The sequence below is a fragment of the Caloenas nicobarica genome, chromosome Z, assembly GCF_036013445.1.
Source record: "Caloenas nicobarica isolate bCalNic1 chromosome Z, bCalNic1.hap1, whole genome shotgun sequence".
Classification (NCBI taxonomy): Eukaryota; Metazoa; Chordata; class Aves; order Columbiformes; family Columbidae; genus Caloenas; species Caloenas nicobarica.
In genome coordinates, this window is record NC_088284.1 from 16,711,412 (window position 1) to 16,731,264 (window position 19,853).

The 19,853-nt window shown below is 38.6% G+C and overlaps 1 protein-coding gene across 3 annotated transcripts in view; it reads right to left on the reverse strand.

The window, feature by feature from the left end:
* HOMER1 (homer scaffold protein 1) overlaps positions 1-19,853 on the reverse strand; it is a 93,616-nt gene that overhangs the window by 17,585 nt on the left and 56,178 nt on the right. For all 3 annotated transcript variants that reach the window (XM_065657249.1, XM_065657248.1, XM_065657246.1), the window contains exon 6: positions 5,737-5,893. In XM_065657249.1, the coding sequence (XP_065513321.1) occupies positions 5,737-5,893 (157 nt within the window). The remainder of the gene's footprint in view (positions 1-5,736; positions 5,894-19,853) is intronic.

The following is a 19,853-nucleotide window of genomic DNA, read 5'->3' on the forward strand; positions in this document are numbered from 1 at the left end:
GACCTAGTGGTCTATTTTTTGTGCACTCAGAATTGGTACATCTACACACACATCTTTTCAAACAAATGCACAGACAAATACTAACAAAATTATAATCTGATGGTTTTGGTTAAATTGCAAAGCTACCCATAGCTACCCTGCAAAATGCTCATCTATTTACATTATAAACAAACGGTACCAAGCTGATCTCTAACCACATGCTAATTCCAATATCTTAAGAAGGAAGCTGTACGTGGATAACTTTTTTTTCTTTAATCAACCAAACGAAATTTAAATATAGTGTAAGTTTGGATTGTTCAGTGGGGGTAGGAGGGACACAGTCTTAAATAGGGGATGACAAGGCATAGTGTCCTGGTTTAACCTGAGCTAGCAATCACAACCACAACAGCTACTCACTCACTCCCCCTGTTCCCCAAATAGGGGAGAAAATCAAGAGGGAAGGGAGAAATTGTGGGTCGAGAGCAGCTGAGTAGCCAGTCCTGAGAAGAGGGAGAGCACCCTGGTCCCGAATGGCTGATCCCAGAGAGAGAGAGAAAAAAGAGAAAAAGGCTGAAAGGCCGAAAGGCCGAAAGGCCACTGCAAACAGCAGGATGGCGAAAGGCCAAACTAAAGGAACTCTCAAATGGAACTCAACCAGAATGGAGCAGAACCAGAACGGGTCTGCGTCTATGTCTCTCTAGCTGGAAAACCCAACTCTCATTAAATACGAAGCATGACGCTAATGGGACGGCATATTGTCAGTGATCACCCTGGATGTCAGTCAAGCTCTGCCCCATGCCTGCCTCCCTTCCTCGCTCCTCACACCTGCAGGCACAGAGCTCAGAACAGGCCTTGGCTCCCAGACAACAACTAAGACACCAGTAAGCTCTTACGTTCTCTTTGTTCCAACTCTAAGACACTGGAAAATTACTTGAAGAAAAATGATAACTCTGTCCTGGGGTGTTATCTTCTTGTTCTCAAAATGACCGTGCTAGCTACGAAAAAGAAAAGTACCTAACCACCTGAAGAAAATCAACTTGCTCTCAAACCAGCGCACATAGGCATCACATAAAAAAGGCAAATTGCCAATAAATTTCTGGATCAAAACTCCATTCCTATATTTCTTGTTACTACACCTTCTGTCACTTTTCATGCTTCCACTTTTAGATACTTTTAGATAATGTCCTTCCTTGGCCACATAAACCCCGTTATTTACAGTAGTCCCACACTAGTGCTAGTAAGACTTCTCAGTAAGTATGAAGCCCACAATATGGGCTCTGATTCAGAAATTAACTTTATTTCATCTGCATGTTCAAAATTTAGTTTCGGTTATTCAGTTATTAATGCAGCTGGTGGAAACATGGAGGTGATTGCTAAAGGATCTGCAAAGATTTTCTATAGATAATCTCAGCAGATGGCTTATATAGCACTCCATAATTCTTGCAGACCTTAATAACTGCTTTTAAAGATTGTTGTTTTCTCTAAGTGGCACAGGAATAGCCCAATAAAATGATCACAGTTTTATTTCTGTATGCTCATGCATTTTTTAATATCCACTTTTAAACATCTTTTAGCAGTAGTGAAATTAACATCCATTATTTGTCAGGTGGCAACTATGTAAGATGTATTCATATTTATTTCATTCATTGAATAAAAGAAACAGAACATAATAGGCTAATTTTATCTTATTTCGTAGGAAATCCTGGTAAAATAACAAGCTAGAATTCAAGAGTTTACCTCTCTGTTCTTTCAGGAATACCTAAGAGTGTGATCACTTCCCTTTATCTCTTTTTATCTTATGTTTCTTTTGCTGCAGATGAATAATCTTCAAGGACTGCAGCTCTTATTATTATGCAGTGGTGTTATTACTCTGTGCTATTGCCCAGTGTCATAGGATGATTTACTTTAGCCATTAGCATGCAAGAAAAAAATTCATCATATTCATTTTTAACATGACAAAGACAGAACTTTGGGTTACTTTCGATAATTCATATCACCATTCAGTCCTTTCCTTATTGTGGTAGCAGGATTAATGCTAGTAGCAATGCTACTCTACGTGTCTGAAGTAGCTCACTTCAGGGTTTTTCTTTCTGTTACTGAGCCATTCTAAGCTCATGAATCTCTTTTGATTTCAAAAAGCTATGCCAGGTGTGTAGGAGTGTTCCCCAACCCTGTTTAAGGGAAATCCTTGTTATTAAGTTGCTTTTGAGCAGATTAGAGGAGAGAAGGCTGTGAGTTCCAAGTTAAGCTCTTGACTGGGCATCACATCTTCCCCGAATTATCATCTCTGTGTTTGAGAGGGAGAAATCCATACACTTATTTAGCTAGCTTTTGAAAAATACTACGTCAGACAAAATATCAAAGTACAGCATGTCTGGATTAAGCTCATAATATATCAGAAGAGAGCAGAAAACTTGAATTTATTGGGAACTTTGCACTCAGCCACACTGAATTTGTATTCTGTTTCGTCTCAGTTGTAGGTATTATTATTGCAGAGAACAAATGGAAGGAGGAAGATAAAGGCCCCAGAGAAAACAGATAAATTTGAAAATATGAAAGACTGAACTGACAGATGAGTAAGTCTTACACTTAATCAGAAATGACAAATAATAAATGAAATTATTTTTTTAAAATGCAATCAAAATCAAAGAAAAGGGCATTTTAGCTTTGCTTCTGTATTTTAAAAAGTTTAAAAAATGTGATACACGGAAAATCTATTTCAGTTAAATTTGGAAACAATTATAGAATAAAAAATATTTGGCTTAAAATAATGTAAAACAAATAAAAAAGCAAAGTTTACAACACATACTGTATGAGATGAAAGACCCTGTTTATCACGGTGAATGAACAAAAGAGGAGATAAAAGAATGAGACAGAATGTAAAATGAAGGGATGTTTGTAAATAAAACATGACAAAGTTCAAACTGTGGAAAAAGGTACCATAAGAAGTCAACTCTTAAGACAGGATTGGCAGTAATATTTTTAATATAAAGAGAAAACTATTTATGTAAATAAGGCTATTCATAAGGCTATTTATGTAAAGAAGAAACTAAAGATGGAAATAATAATACAAAGTTTACTAATCAATATGCATTACTTGCCCCCACACACCACACTTGACAGAGGATATGAGTCTGCTGTAGCTTGCAGACAGATGACTCAGGCACCAAAACTTGTATATAAACCTAACGAACATCAGAAGTGAATACCACAATTACATTATATATAAACCACATAATATATTATCAAATATATTATTAAATTGAACTAAATACAGCAGCTAATGTCGGCAGTACTGTTCTCACTTGCAGTTTCTTTTTGAAATGGGGCACTATTTCAGTTTGAAAGATCAGTCTCCAGCATGTAGGTTAGAAGAACTCTTGTGTCACACCATATGAATAACAGATTGAGATTGATTTTTTTTTTACATGATCTGTCTACTTTTGACTAGAGAGTTCTGTTTATTGGGTTATCTAAGTCTATATTTTTTTAAAAGCAATTCCAACAGAGGGCAGTACTCCTGATGAACTATCCTCCCGTAATTTACAGGCATGCCCAGAGAGACATAGGCATGGGGTGTTCCTATATTCTACATGAGATATCAATAAGCCCCAAGATCAGAGATTACAGAAACATTTCATACAGGCACGTAAACGGTGATCAGAAGAGCACAGTGTAGATGATCCCATGTTATAAGATTTTTGCATTCCTGAGGAAACATAAAATAATTGCAGGAAATTTGCTGGGCGAAGGTTATGAAAACTCATCAGTTACTAATGAATGTAGCTACAAAGACTTTGTTAGTACTTCTGTCAATGGTAGTATCATATAAAAGCAAAGTGACATGCTAAAAATTCCTATATTCATTAATTGTATTTTCCAGTAACAGATTTTAAGTAAGATTTCAATAAGAGCAAAAGTAACAAAAAGGGATCTTTGCCTGTCTTGTTTGGTTGGGTCTCCCACAGCAACTGCAGCTGCTGTTGTTGTTTCATGTTAGTTTTCTTTCTTAGGTAAGGACTGTATTGTCTCAACTTTGCAATAAAAGCTGTTAATACATTTTATTAGGAAGAATGTTCCCTCATCATGTCCACGTTTTCACGATGAGTTCTTCACTGTTAAAGCCTATCTGGTGTTCAAATATACCTGAACATCTGCACTTTTAATACGAGGTTGTTATTTAAATCATTTTATCAACAATGACTATTATCATATATTCACAAACGTGAAGCACAGCTTAGAACTTCCACCCTTCTGAAGGAGATGCTTAAATGAGACGACAGGCAAAGCAAGAGTCTCTCTCTGTACACCACGACAAGCTTGTGTCTGATTGGAAAATTTCTGAAGCAAAGCAGTTTTGTCAGCAACTGCCAATTGCCTGAACTGAACGCACTTTGCAAAAAGCACCACTTTAATTACACTTCATGCATTTCATCCATCCAGCTATGGCACATGCAGTTACAGTCCACTGGAAATTGCTGTTCTTCCCTATCAAACCATTTGGCTGAGACTTCAGGATCCTTGTCTGCAAGTCAGCCGAGGAGTAGGACAGCCCCCAAAAACTGCCATTTCCCAAAGTTTCTCAAGCTCAAGGGAATTCTTGCTACTCTTCCACATCCCCAGGTTCGATGCAGCCTGCTGAATTTCTCCCCTGACAGATGAAAATGAACCTTGTTCTTGGGAATACTAACAGCCTCCAGTTGGAGAGGTCCAGTGCAGGTCTGAAGAATCCTTCACAATTCACAGGATTTGGTAACTGTAATTGCCATACCTCATTTCATATAGGTGAGTACAGCATACAAAACCAAATTAAAAGGTCTGCCATGTTTGCGACTTCACCTTTCCCTTCTTTTCAGCATATTCATGAAATCTGTTTTCATGCAAAAAAGCAATGCTTCTGTTTGTTTTTATTTTCTTAACTTCTTAACATCTCCTTGATATTTTTCTAAGTTATCTGATACTAACAAAAGTTACACTGCTTAATCAAAGACATCTTTCCTCCATAATTGTGCTAATCTTGCCTTCACTTTGCACAAAAAATGTGTCCTAAGCTAGGATGACCAATTCATACAGATAAAGGTGAATAGATTATGCAATACCTTAAGCGTCACATGTGAAAAGATAAATGAAAATATTGTATACTTGTTTTCGTAATGCAGCCTTCAATCTCGCATGCTTTATTCCTCTCTCAAACACTGTTATTCCTTCCCCCACTGTGTAGTAATTTCTGGTTTGCCAAATGAGCTCTTCAAAATTTACCAGCAGCAGCTCCTGTGTGAAAGCAGGAGCAGATCTCTAATTGCATATAATAATCTTGAATCTATGTTCCGTTTTCTTTAGGTGCAAGGATGGGAGGAAACTGTTCATCTTTGTTATATGTGGAAACTACAACATGGTTTCTTTAACTTACAGATTTTATGTCAAGCTTCTGTGGTCTTAAAAGGGACTGAAGTGTAATGCTATGGAGAAGGCACTGAAACAGATGTGATGGCATCAAATGAAGAATGAAAGCTGGCAAACATGTCTTAAGGTTAGATAACTTCCTGCAACAATATGCTTTGCAGAAAAAGAACTGGTACTGTACAAAGGAAAGAATTTCCCAATGGAGCAACTCTGTGCTTTGAAGCAATCATTAATTTCTGTCTCGAAGACTAACCTAGAGCCCCAACAATAAGCTTACTTATTTTACTTGGAAATGAGCAAATACGGTCACCAGTACTTCTTCCTCAAGGATCCTGGCCATTTGCCTTGACTTACCCGCTTATGAAGACGTTCTGCTTCCTCCTGATAGGCAGCGAGTTGTTGTTTCCATTGTTTGACATTGGCAGTGGACTCCAGCAGGGCTGCTGTGAGCTTAGCGTTATTACCCTTGAGCGTGGCCAGTTCTGCCTCCCAATGCTTGCTGATTGTCGAACTGCACAGACAGAATGAGAATGGTGAGTGCCCCAAAATCTCTTCCTTTTTTTTTTTTTTCATTAAAATGGCTTCTAATTTTTTTTTTCAAAATACCCAGGAAAAAACAGAATTTTGCAAAAATCCTACGACTGTATGTCCAAATGATAATCCAAATGCTGAGATCATCAAAACTGTAAATTCAGAAAATAGAAATATATCATTATTGGAAAACAACCTCTATCCTCTCAGTTCTGCAGGGTATTTTATTTTTAATAAAATGTTAAGGATGATGAAATCCACATCAGCTTCCCAAAAGCAACAGTGTATAATTCTATAATATGTATATCATTAGTTATTATTTTAATACATACATATTGAGTGAAAGTGCTTTTTTAATCTACTACTTTATGAAATACATTGTAGAAAAACATTTGTCATCAACTTGAGTAAAGAGAGCTAATGTAGTGCTTTGGAACTGCAGCTTAGTTGTCTTAATGTAAACCTTCTATCACTGAAATGTACTTTCTCTTATTAAATACCATATATAATTTGTACTTGCAAACTCGAAGATATTTAATTTCAACACCATAATACTATTAATATGCCTTTCCTCAATAATATCAGCAAAGAGACTAAAGATCAAGGAACACAGAGATATTATTGCTTTGTTGCAAAGACAATGTTGGGGTTTACTGGAAGTAGCCTATGCAGGAACATTCTTTGCCTAGAGTTTAGTTATTCTCTGAGAAAACACAGGGCTTTAATTTTCACAGGTAATTAGTTTGCCATCATCTACAGACTCTACGTTTGCACTCAGTATGCATCTCAGACACATCGGGTGAATGTATAAGTGTGCAAATAGCTCATTAATGCTTACTTGTATAATGCTAACAGCATATGAGGTGCACACCTACATGGAAAATACACACAGAAAATATTTCACTTTGTGAAATAATGGAAATTATGGAAATCATCATGGAAAACGAAACACATGTAATTCTGGTCAAAATGGTTTTGTACACAGTTTCGTGATGAATTATGAGGAATTATAATAATTTAATTATTTATGATAATACACATATTTTAATATGCTTAATTTAATTATAAATTATTACTATTTTTTATGTAAGTGTATAGGTTTATGTGAACTTTGTACATATGAACAATGAAACATTCTGCCACCATTTCGCGCATCCGGTTTCTTTCTTCCATTTCATCATATACACAGCCCATCCCACTAAACCATATTTCCAAAATGTTATGACTCCTGTAAGTGCTTCTTAGGTGTTCAAACCCAAGCAGCCATTCCATACCATTTCAGATCACATCTACTGTTTCACTAAAACATATTGTCTGATTCTTCCAGGCTCCAGCATTTCCTTCCAAAGACGCTGCTTTGGTTCCTTGAACAAGCACACAAATTCCTTCAGAAGCGGAATACAAGTTTTTTCAAAATGCTCTAGCATTTTGTGATCTATTCAACTAATTAGAAGTTCACCACTGGAAACTGTAAATTTTAGATGACTACACTAAAATAATGACAATCCTACTTCATCAGTGAACACTGACTCACATATTGAAGATGTGAACAAATTTCTGTAATAAGGTCTGCTCTTCTGTGTCTCTAATCAGATTTACTTTTCACTTACAATAGCACAGCAGACCAACAAATTCTGTAAAAATAATGCAAAAAAAAAAAGTATAGTTCATTATCATATTCCTAACTCCCCCTTGATGTTCTGATCTGGCAAACAAATATCCATTCTGGCCATTTCATGCAAGTGAGTAGTTCTGTTTAGTAGTCCTGCTCTGGCAGGTCTAGTAGCGAATTGTGCGTGCATGACACTTACGCATGTTTACAAAATGTGCCTTACTACTCATCTTTCCCCACAAAAGACACATACACACCAGATTTTATACTGATGTAACAAAGCAGATCAAAAGCTTTGTATTCGGGACAGTTACATGATGAGAACTGTTTCATCACTTAATATCCTAATTTAATATGCAAACAAGGAAGTGAAGGGATTTTTTTCCCAAGTAATTATTTGTAAACCCACAATGATAAAAGGTAAACTTCTAAGCCATGATGATGCCAGAAGACAAACTCTCAGGTGCTGCTGAGTGATAACGCGAGGGGGATTCATGCTGTGTTTCGCCTCCATCTTTGCCCAGTGCCCTTACTACCCTGCCAAGAAAACAGTCAGGAGCTCTTAAGTTATTGCTTGTATACTGGAATGTCAGCATTAAATATGAAGCACATATTTTCTATTACTGCTATGGCTACCCTGCTTCAAAAGCCAGAAGGTTTCTTTGGAGCTGGTTGTTTTTAAATTGGTTATTTTCCATAGGAATGCACCAGTATTATTTCTCAATCATACTTTTTATCCCTAAGAGATCTACATAGGGGGCAAGAACATGCCTATTGTAATGCAGAAGTTAATAGTTTGTTGCATGTGCTTTTTTTCTATAAATAATTTTTACTATATCTTCTATAGATTGTACTATAGTTCCATAAAATAAAAACATATTACTTGAATTAGTCTAGTTTTGTATCTGATAATACACAATGGCTTCTCAACTATTTAGACTTATCCTGTTTCTTCTTACGAAACTCCACATTCTCTCACATAAACACAATCATGTGATGGATGTCCCCACAATCATGGGATGGATATCAGGAAACAGAACCAAAGATGATAATTTTTTATTTCATAAAACTGTAATTTGATTAAAATAGCCCATAACCAATCCTGGAGGTACTGACTGGCTTTTTTCAAATAATTCCCTGACAAATTAAGAGCAACAACAACAACAAAAGATAATTAAAATTATGCTTTGTGGATTATTTTGGTTAAAACTGTATTTATTTGGTTTTAGATTAATTATTTTAGGACCAGACAAAAGCACGCATACAGCAGGCTGTTCTTAAGCTAGACTAAGAGTATCTGCATTGACGCCTAGATCTGTAGAGCTACATTGGTTCAACGAGAACTCTCCCTCAGAAGAGAAGATGCTGGGGCTAACACCTGGGAGAGAGAACATATAGATCCAGAAGCTGAAGGACACATGTGGAAAATTCAAAGGGTTTCCAACAACTGCTAGAGCCCACGGCCAGAATTTTGGTGGTGGAATATCTGCACTACAGTCCTTCAGGACAGACACAGGAGGACTGCACATACTCGTTCTCTCTAAAACCTTTTACTTAATTCCTGTTTGAAAGGCTCTTTGCTAAACAGTATTGATTTTGCCCTGGATGCATCAGATTCTGCCACAGAAAATACACACACAGCTCTCTCAGCTTGTCCTAACAGTTTTAAATATATAAACCAAACCCAAATCATTCCTCAGGTGTTCTGAAATTATTTGCTCTAGGAAGTACATAAAATAAGAACACTTACTCAGTGATCAAAGTGATCCAAACTGCAATGCAACTTCTACCAAAACACCTTTCAGTTTTGCACAGAAGTGCAAAAAGAAAAACTCTACCTGTGCATTGGGGGACACAGGCATACACATTTGCAGTCCTGTGGTGGAAGAATTCAATCTGTATAAAGATTTTATTTTTTATTTTTATTCTTATTTTTTTCCTGAAAGTCATCCATCCCTTTGCTGGCAGTGTCATAATTTCATCATTCATTTCTTCAGACCTGTCAGAATTAACATCACTGACTGCCTGGCGCAGTCAAAGTTTCAAGATGGTCCTTCAAAAAAAGAGAGAGATATCCTTAACAGTCCTACTTGCTGCCCGTTTCTCAGCGTGAAAAGCTCCATCAAACTTTTAAAAATACCTGAACAGAGAACAAAGCCTGGTCATTTACTCTGTGAAATTTCTGAACATCTGATAATAAGAGAATAAACTGTTTTGCATACATCAATAGATCAGTGCCAAACACATGAGGGAAAATGGGCCTCCAATGGATAATAGCAAAATATGAATTTTATTGGCTCAACTGATCATGCTATACAAAAAATGCTTTCATAACAGAGGTTTAGGTCTGATTGCATAGAAAATTATCTTTACAACGACAACTGTTCATGCTGTAAGCACTTTTTAGCACACAGAAGGTCAAAACTCCCCTGAATCTCTGACCCTTGGTGCCGGCCACGGTATCTGATACGTGTGTAACCCCAGGCACGTCCACAGTCAGAACACCGCATGGTGCTCCACCATCAAGGCAAAGGGTTCAAAGTCAGATATTTAACATCCACGGCATCCAGTAATTTGATCACTACCACGAAACACTGTTGGCTGGTATCACGCAGCCTAACTGTGACATTCCCTGAAAATTAAAAGCAGGAGTCAATGATCTTCCATACTTAAAGGCATTCCGACCAATTAACATCAGGCAAATCTCCGTGTTCATCAGGGATTAGTTACAACCCCAGTAAGTCACTGAGGAATGGCTTTGCTATCTGTCCATCTGTGACCTGAATAGAATGCCAGAGGCTATAAATGCATGATTATCTTTCTCTGCAAAGTAGGTCACTTAAGGAAAATTAATCCGAAAAGCTCCAGCCACCATGTTTAGCCAGTTGGAGAAGGCTTGCGAAGGCAGGGGGCAGGGAGCACACGTTAATGACTTGCATTCAGAATGAAGTTATTTTGAGAGATGCCTTCATGAAGCAAAGAAACAAAAGCAATTCAAATAAAGAGATGCTTTCTGATTTTTGAACCAGTATTGCTTACGCACTGTTTGCTGAGTTGTATGCAGCACCAACACCATACAACATAGTTTAAACTTTATTTCACATTTGAAGACATAATATGTGTGCAGAATTCTGCTTTATTAATATTTTATGGGTTTAATATCGTATTCAGTGCATAAAATGAATTAATTTAAACCTGGATTTCTTACTACAGCGTGGTCATGGTTTCAAAGACCTACAGTTACTCAAGAGCACATAAATTCTTTTCTTCAGGTGTCACTGTGATCTGCACTGCAAGTGTATGGTGAGCAGCACTGTGCTGGGACAGCAGAAATGAGGAGGAATTCAGCTGAGTAGAGAACGGATTACTTTCACTACAAAATTTGGCATCTGGTGTAGTAACTAAATCCACAAGACTTGATAAATATGAACAGAGCAGAGTCCCTGTAGCTGCTGCCAAGATTATAAATAGTGGCATGTGTTGGAAGCAGCCCAAGAGTCTGGTGGAGTCAGCATTACCAGCGGAGAGGTACATCAACAAGTTGGTAACAAGGCACTAGCTGTGCTGGCAGCAAGGGGTGATCCTCTCTGACAGCCTTGCTGGTGAGCCTTACAGAGCAGCTCTTCATGCTTAAGGAAGCAAAGGGGACTTGTGAATTATTTGGTTCTGTTACAGCAGCATCTAAGAGCTCTAGTGAACTCAAGCAGTGCAGCTCCTTCTCTTCGGAAGTGTAAGGCAAGTGTTTGGGTTTATGCAGAACTCCCTGGTGCATCTGGGAAAGAATTCTGCACAAGGTCCTTAAGAAATCCTCCATATGAAATATGCCTCAGATAATGGTGAGGTCCCGGGCTGGAAGGGTGAGATCTCTGCAACAGGCTACACTTGTTATTCACTACATCGGAAGGATGTGACTGGCCTATTAGATGGAGATGTTGACTTCTCTGGCACAGAGGATGAGTGCAGCATCCCTCAAGGTATTCCTAAAAGCTCACAAGAATCCTCTTCTCATTCATGCTGAGAATGAGAGTTAAGCTCCTCACTTCATGTCCTGATTTAGAAGAAATTTTAAACAGGCATTTTGGGAATTTCACCCCTTTTCAGAGATTTCAAAATGCATCTTCTGTGGCCATCTATTAAGTGTGTCAAATTACTCCATGACAGAAAGGATTTAAAACATGATGGGTTTAGAGTTTGTCCTGCTGTTAGTCCAACGTACCATACACTCTCAGTAATGATGCAGAAATTTCTCCCTCTCTCCTGAACATTCAAAGCAAAACTGGAAACAGAAAGGGGTTTTGTCATTGATTTAATTATACCTAACTAGGAGTCCTACAATGAGTGGGAAGCTGAAGAGCAAGCAGTGGAGTGGATCAGGTCCTGTCTCCCCATTCCAGAAAGAGGCAAGAAAGAAAAGTTTTGAGTTTTTCTGCCATTTTAGTCATCACACAAAGCCCTCTGCTTCTACAAGCCCAGTAGATTCAGCCACTGAAGACTCCAAACTTATGTACATAAAGGACACAGTCATCCACCGTATAATTAAATAATTAAAGACCAGAAAAAGAGGGAAAACTACGGTAAGAATGACAGCTATTCTGAGAAGAAAACCTAATAAAGAAAACAAAATTGCCTCTTCACAGCTACCACTTACTGTCTTATCTGTAGTTGTGACTAACTGGACACATACAAAAGAAAGTCTTATTGACAAACTGGGATTTATTAAAAAAGGGTAAATCCTCTCAAAGTTACAATCAAGAGGTAATTACCAGGAAATTGCTTTGAGTTAAATATTTTGAGTGAGGACAATGAGAAACTAATTAATATTCAAAGAGATTCTTATCCTTAATTGGAGTATTCAAAAGAATTTTTAGCAAAGGAGGATAGTTCCCCTGGGGAGAGAAGTAGAAACATTAACAGAACATGAAAGATGTGTTCTTCCCTGTGGGATAAGGAATATCTACATGATCTCAGTGGAGTTACATGAGCACAAAACCAGGGAAACATAGTTGTGAATCAACTCTTTAGATTGGTTAAATGACAAATTCAATCATAGCAAAAAAGACGAAGAAGGCCCTTAAAGCACATGGTACTTTAAGTGAGGCGACTAATAACAAAGCCACACACACCTACTGGAAGTGAGAAACGCAGCCGAACGGCTGAAATCAGCAGGTGAGAGTGTAACTTTTCTGAAAGTCTATCATTCTCTACAAATGCTGAAGGTTTATCCCACTCCAGGATATATTTTGTTTTGTTTTGCACACCCTTTTGCTCAACTCAGAGCTACAATATGCTTGAACTCCCAATTTATATGTCACTGTAGAAGACAGAAAAGCAGAAGCTTTTTCTGCAAATTTGGGCAGAGGGGTGCTTATGGAGCTATTACCGATTTCTGTTTCAAGGTGTTTCATATGTGATCTTTCACTTCTGTTCAGACTTTCTGTTTGACCATGTGCTCAGATTCTGAATCGTCTGAAGTACCATGCAGCCCACAGATGGAAGAGCTGCCTTTCCAGTTCTGTTACAGGCAGTCCTGTCCTTAGGCATCTCTTGTGCTATGCTTGATCAGCTCACTGAGGAAGGGTCAATATCTTTGCAAACTTGACGCATGAAGATGACCAAAGAGGTTGAGTAATGTTACAGATTCTTTCCACTATATAGCAAGACCACTGTTCAATGCAAGTTGGTGGCTATACCCTATTTAGATCCAACCACCTAAACCCATGTTCTGTACTTCGTAATACAGTCTTCATTCATCACAAGGCCCATAGAAATGACCACAAGATGGACCATCTTTCAATATGCAGGCTTATCGCTGAGGAATAGACTGACTCTTCAAGGAAGGAAAATTTCACAGAAATATTCTCTATGGCAACCCAGCACAGTATTCCTGCAGAAGTCAACAAAGCCAGAGGAAAAAAAGCCCAAGTATAGTGGTGTTCACTGCTGATTGAAACACCAAGAGTCGACAGCAACAGAAGAGGTCCTCAAAGGCACTCCATGGGATGCAGAAGATTGGGTATTAACACAAAATTAATGCTTCAGCTATGATCCTTATCAACCAGTGACTTAGATCGCTGTCCTGACCCAAATTAAACTGGGTGACAAATAGAACAGTTACGCTTCTGCACAACAAATAACAAAGTTTCCAAGCTTCTTGTATTGTCTGTTAGTGTATGCTGGGTGTTATTTACACAGGTGACATATAAACTCTGTTTCTTGTTAAACTTACACTGTTAAGAACAGTTTTATGCATGTCTTTTGTACACTGCATCGCAATGCAAGAGACTTGTATTTAACCATTTTCATCATAGTAGCACGAAGAAAATCCCTTATTTCTCTGAAGAGGCTCCACTTTAATTTTATTCTTTTAAAAAGATATCATTTTTGTCTCAGTTGTTTAATTTTATACAGTGGAGAGACAATAGGTTATCTCTTCATGAAGGCCACTGAGCATAAACCAAAATCAGTAACTCTGTCTTATAACTTTTAGCCCTTTGCAAGAGCAAATTAATTTCTAGCTTTTTTTGCACTAGGCATTAAAGCCTTGTAGACCTAACATTTATCACATACTAGGAAAAATTAAAAAATATTTGTCCTTGCTCCCTTACTGAAATTGCTTATCAGTACCACAACAAGTATTTTATTCTCATGCCTGTGAGACCTTGCAGACCTAAAATCTTATCTCATATTCTGAAAAAGTAAAAAAATACTTGCCATTGTTACTTTAGTGAAATGGCTTATTGATATAACTGGAGATAGTTTATTCTCACACTTGCAATGTATCTCATATTTTTCACAACTTATCAATACTCAGTAAGTTTTTCAGTGCATCGAACACTAGGCATAACTCCTGGCTTTTGCTATGGTGCTGCATACTTCAAATATTCCAACAAAACTCAATTTTCAAAAGCAACCTAAGTTATTTCAGAACTTACATCCCATTTTCTAAAATAAGTAGGTATTTGGCTGCAAAGAAAGTCAAATTGACTTGGGCTCCTATGGCACTTAATCACTTTATGAAAGCAATTAGATGATGTGGTTATCTGCAAGTCAGATACCAGCACACCATGACCCAGACACTAAAATGATCTGAATTACAACCACTTTCATTCTGGAACTCATTTGTACACACAAGAATTTGAAGCAGTTTAACTGTAAATTCACACTTTGAATCAGTAGCAACTAATTTTGCTGAGGCCCCCGGCTAGACAAAACCCTGATTTTCTTTCAAAAATCCTACCGATAACAACAATTTCTCTGTCCATTGAACAAATCCACACTCTGTCAGCAATGTAACAGAACAGAAGAGAGTATTTGACTGCCCTATGCTTCTCTTACCTGGGCGCTCATTTATTGAGTGCTATTCTGATTTTAAGAGTTTCACTGAACCTTGCTCTCAATTACACCTTGGTGAGTTTGAGAAACTTCCCCAGCTTCACCACAAAAACACTGTGGTAGTACAGACAAGGAATAACTCTTCTCCCAATAACCACACCTCCACCATTAAGTAAAACTGGGCCAGAACGCCCTGAGCTTCTGAAGGACATAGGGACCAGGGAGCTGGTGTTCTCTGCAAACTGCCCCGGTCCATGTCAGCTGGCCAGGCAGATCCCAAGCACGGTTTGCATGGTCAGGTTTAGCACCTTTCCATCTCTACAGTCTTCCAAGGATTTATGTGATCTGCAACCTTCCTTTGCCCATCTGAGACACTTCCGCGCATGCAACACACATTTTTGCTTTTGTGCAAGTAAAGTCTCACTCTGGCGGGTGGCAACGCAGCCCTCAGATTATTGCAGGTACGTGGAACTGCAAAAGGACTGCATACGAAACAGTAGCTGTCTTACAGCCTCAAGGACACTGCATGGGTGCAGAAGAGATCCCGTGTCATTGCGGTAGCACATGGAAATGGTTCAGCTCACAGCCCTCAGTGCCAAGGCCCATTCTGTTTAGCCGTATAGATGTGGCCCATGAGGCTGTCACAGCTACGGTTGGATTCTCTGGAGCTCAGCAGAGATTCTCAGCTTTGCAACAACGGAGAGAAGACTGTAAGAGCTTTGAGTAATGGCAGCCACATGTAGAGCAGTGAGGTGGCTAAAGAGACCTCTCCCAAAACCTGTAAACCTGACATGCACCACGTGCAAGGGCTGGAGCTCCTCAGCACAAGCCTCTGCTTGCATTTCTAGGTACTGTCACAGATTTAGGTGGAGTGTGTTCTACCAGCAGCTGTCAGGAGTGTGAAAGATCTGCAAGTGCCTATTTTAGATCTTAGTTGATCCTCTGTTAGTGATACTGCAGGAGAGCTCAGCCGCTAAGACCCCTTAATGCTGGTTCCTGACTTACTTCCATAGCAAATACTAAACTCAGCAAAACAATCATTACAGCTGCAGGGCCCCACAGCTCCACTACCAGCAGGAGAAAGACATTAGAGTGACCTACACAAATATGTGATCAGGCAGTTGCATAAAGACTCTGAATTATGACTATTCGGCCTCCACCCAGAGAGGGCATTAGGTTATCTTACAATATTAAATAATAACTATTGGTGCAATTCATTTTTGCATTACAATTGCCAGTTTGTTTATCCCAGTAAATACGACTACATACATTAATTGCACAGTTAGCACAGGAGATGAACTGTCAGTTTACGTCTGGACAAATAATTTTAATCCATTAAGAGAACAGAAGCTATGTGACAGCATTGCAAATTTACTTGAGTCTCATTTATCCACTGTGATAGCCATACAATTACTTAAGACTCAATAGCCTTTATATAAAACCCAAACTAAACTATCTATGGAGCTGTCAGAAGTACTTTGAAGAACAAGCAATAAGTCACATGAACTATATGATCACGCTAAAACATCTATTGATGTATAGGTTTGAACAAAACAGCTTGCAAGTGAGTTGCAACACTTATAAGGGGATACTGCAACTTGTGTTTTTCCATCCTGGCTTTTTACGAGAATGGAAGTATTAAATTTGCCTAGTTTAAACCAAATCTGAATCCAAGAAAAGAATGAATTTCTTGTTCTATGTTGATCCTAGAGTCAAGTTTACTAAAATGAGATTAGATGGATAAAATAAAAGATAAAATTTAATACATGGGAAGTCTCTGATACGGGCACTTCTTCTATGAACTACAGGTTAATACTCAGAGGAATCAGTCCCTATACAAGTTTCTCTCTCTCCTATTGTAAAAAATCACAGTTTTTAAGAAAAAAACTAACAATGGCACCTTCCTTAGCTCACTGGTAGTTGCTAGTTCTTATTTACTCAGTCTAGGCTAAGCGATCTTAGGTTTCCTTCAGCTTCTCGTGAGAATAATGCATAGGTCAGATGATTTGGCCCAAAAACTCAGCTGGAGGTTAAGAATATAATTTATAGACCTTTCTTCCCACTTCAACACTTCATTGATCCAACAGTTTCAAGGAAGAATATAAAGCTTGGCTCCCCACTTCTCTCCCTGCCCATCTTACTTAGCTCGTCACAAGCCCAAAAGGGATGCCAAGAGTATGAGGCTGCACATGAGTTTTGCTAGATGTGAATTCATGGGCAGCAGAGCACATGCTGAGCTCTCACCCTTTCATGAGGATATGCCTATGTGCCACTGCACTGTTTCAGCAGTCTGTTTTCTAACATGGTGAGCTCTGTTTCACTTTCCCTGATAAGGCACATACACTAGGAAAAGGATGGGGCAAACAGCATGATATGAAGACATTTAAAAGTCAGCTTTCCTGAGCCTCCTGCTGGGCTGAGCATAAGCCCAGCACAAGTGATCCCAAAAGTGCTAAAGTAGAATTAAAAAAGAATACTAAAATCTCTGGAGGGTGTAGAAAGAATGTGTTATACAATTGGTGTTGTCATGTAATTACTTTAGTTTTAAATTTCTGAGAACTTCCTAAATAAAGTGAACAGGTAAGTCACAGTCATACACAGCGATCGGTTAGATCACACTTCGGCCACGTACAAAACTATTTTAGCTATCCTCTTAAAATTCAGGCGAAGTTAATCTGCTCGTATTGCCTACGTGAAAAAGCATTTGGCTTCAGACAACAAAATCATATCTTATTTCTAGATCTACTTTCACTATAGTAAAGGGGAAAAAAAAAATTCTTCCTTTGCCAAACTACAGGGTTGGGTAACTTACTGCAGTCCAGTCAATTCAGTTTTAGGGTTTTGGTTTGGTTTTTTTGTCTGAGCTGTGTTGCTCAAATAAAATTACTTCTTAATTTCCTGTGTGGTTGCGGTCTCCCAGAAGAATGGTTTCCACTATTCTAACTTTAATTTCAAAACCAAACCCTTTGCATTTCATGACAGGAGGACAGAACATCATTACACCACAGTGCCACAGAGTAAAATCTGCAAAGGAACAACTCTACCATCGAAGTTATTCACAACAAATGGACCATACATAATGTTTTATTATGGTGCACTTGAGGAAACAGAGTCCTAGAGATCCCAGACATTTTATTGCAGCACCTTCACTCAGCTCCAGCTTTCTTCATTTGCCAAATGGTTTAAGAGCCGATTAAAAAAAACCCTCTTATATTCTAGTTCGTTGCTGATTTGTGCCAACCCAATTCATTACAGACGAAACCTGATGGCTGTTTGGTGTCACTGTAAAATACCTTGATGATGCTTATGAATTGCCAGTTGTCCACATCTCACTGAAGTGCTATTCAGCAACTTAGATTCATCTCAGCAGTGCGCCTCCCATTATATGATCGAAATGCTGATCAACACAAAACACTTTCTGCGTGTACTACAAAATGTCACTGGCATCTACAAGGATATTAAAGGAACTCAAAAGATGTGACTTTATGTACAGAAAGCTTTCCTAAAGCATAGAGCTGATGGAAAACTAGAGGCAATGTTGATCTCCATTTAGGTATATTCCCTATTCTATTCTTTAAGCTAACTCTTACCTCAACGTGTTAAGTACTTCGTACTTTTGACAGACAAAATATTCCACTTCTCTGTTTATGTGTGCCTGCCCCTAACCTCTACCTGTGTCTGCAGGACGCAGGTCAATGCTATTGAAGTTTCACTGCAAGGGGTCTCCCTACTGCAACGTGACAGAAAATAACCAACATGACATGACTACATTCAATAACACAACTTGTTCAGGTGGAGCCTGAGTACTGTTTGCATGTTCAGATACAATGTGAAATGGCTTACAATAAAGCAACTTTGGATTGTTATTGATCAACAAGCTTTTACTCTGATCTTCTGGGGGTTATGCTATCTGGACAGGAACAACGACCTGGAAAGACAGGAGAGTGAATGGAAGAGCCCACCATGGAGTCACGGCAAGCTGACAGCAGTGCCGGGGAACCAAATACTATGTTGCCTCCATTTAAAACAGGAAGCACAACTCTGGATCATAATGTTGGCAGGAAGTACAATATAAGGCTGGACCTGGTAAAGAGAGCTTAGTGGATGAAACCCATCTTCCCTGGGTTTCGATGTCTAAAAGCTAAGAGAGATTAAGTACCCTGCAATGGCACTTCATCAGATTGGTCTTAGGTGACTATCTGGGAGGAAATGCATCAGGCACTATGCAAGCCCCTCAGGTGTCATTTGTTGACCTCAGTTTCACGTGGACATGGCAGAATTTGCTCGTTCTCCCACACAGGACCCAGGCCACAGCATTCTCCAAAGGAATTACTACCTCAACTAGGTTTACTTGTAAAGCCTCCCTCTAAATAAAACAGAAATCTTTAGTAATCATAATTTGTCTGACAAAAATGACACACTCCAAAAAGTTGTAAACATTAGTTTTAAAATATGCATTTTTTCAATAAGTGGGCAGAGGTAATCCATTTGGCTGAATCCTGTCAATAAATATCTAAGACCAGCACGTGGCTTCATCAAGTTCACCATGATTTCTTTGCACCGCCCAGACAACTGTATGTTGTCTCTGAACAGGAGAAGTCAACAGACACAGCACAGTTCGTTCCTAAGCCACATGTGCCTGGGAGTGAAAAGTATTCCAGGGGACAGAAGCATTCATGCAGCAATATCCAATCCTCCTTTTGTGCAACTGCTGGAGGAGCACATCCCAGCTACTCAAGGTAGAGTTGCTAATTACAGTTGCTAATTCTGAAGATTTAACTACATCGTCAGTGAGGTAGCAAAGGAATAGGAGCTACGGCTACCCCCTAAACTTATGCTCCATGTCTGCTTCCTTTTAACACAAGCAGAATTTGGCACAGCAGCGTATCTATCTCATCTCTTCAACAGGAAAAGAAACTATAACTTAAAATTCGTTGCCAGCTATCATTGGCTCTGACTTTCATGGTCAATTTCCTAGGAGAAAGTTCTCTGATTA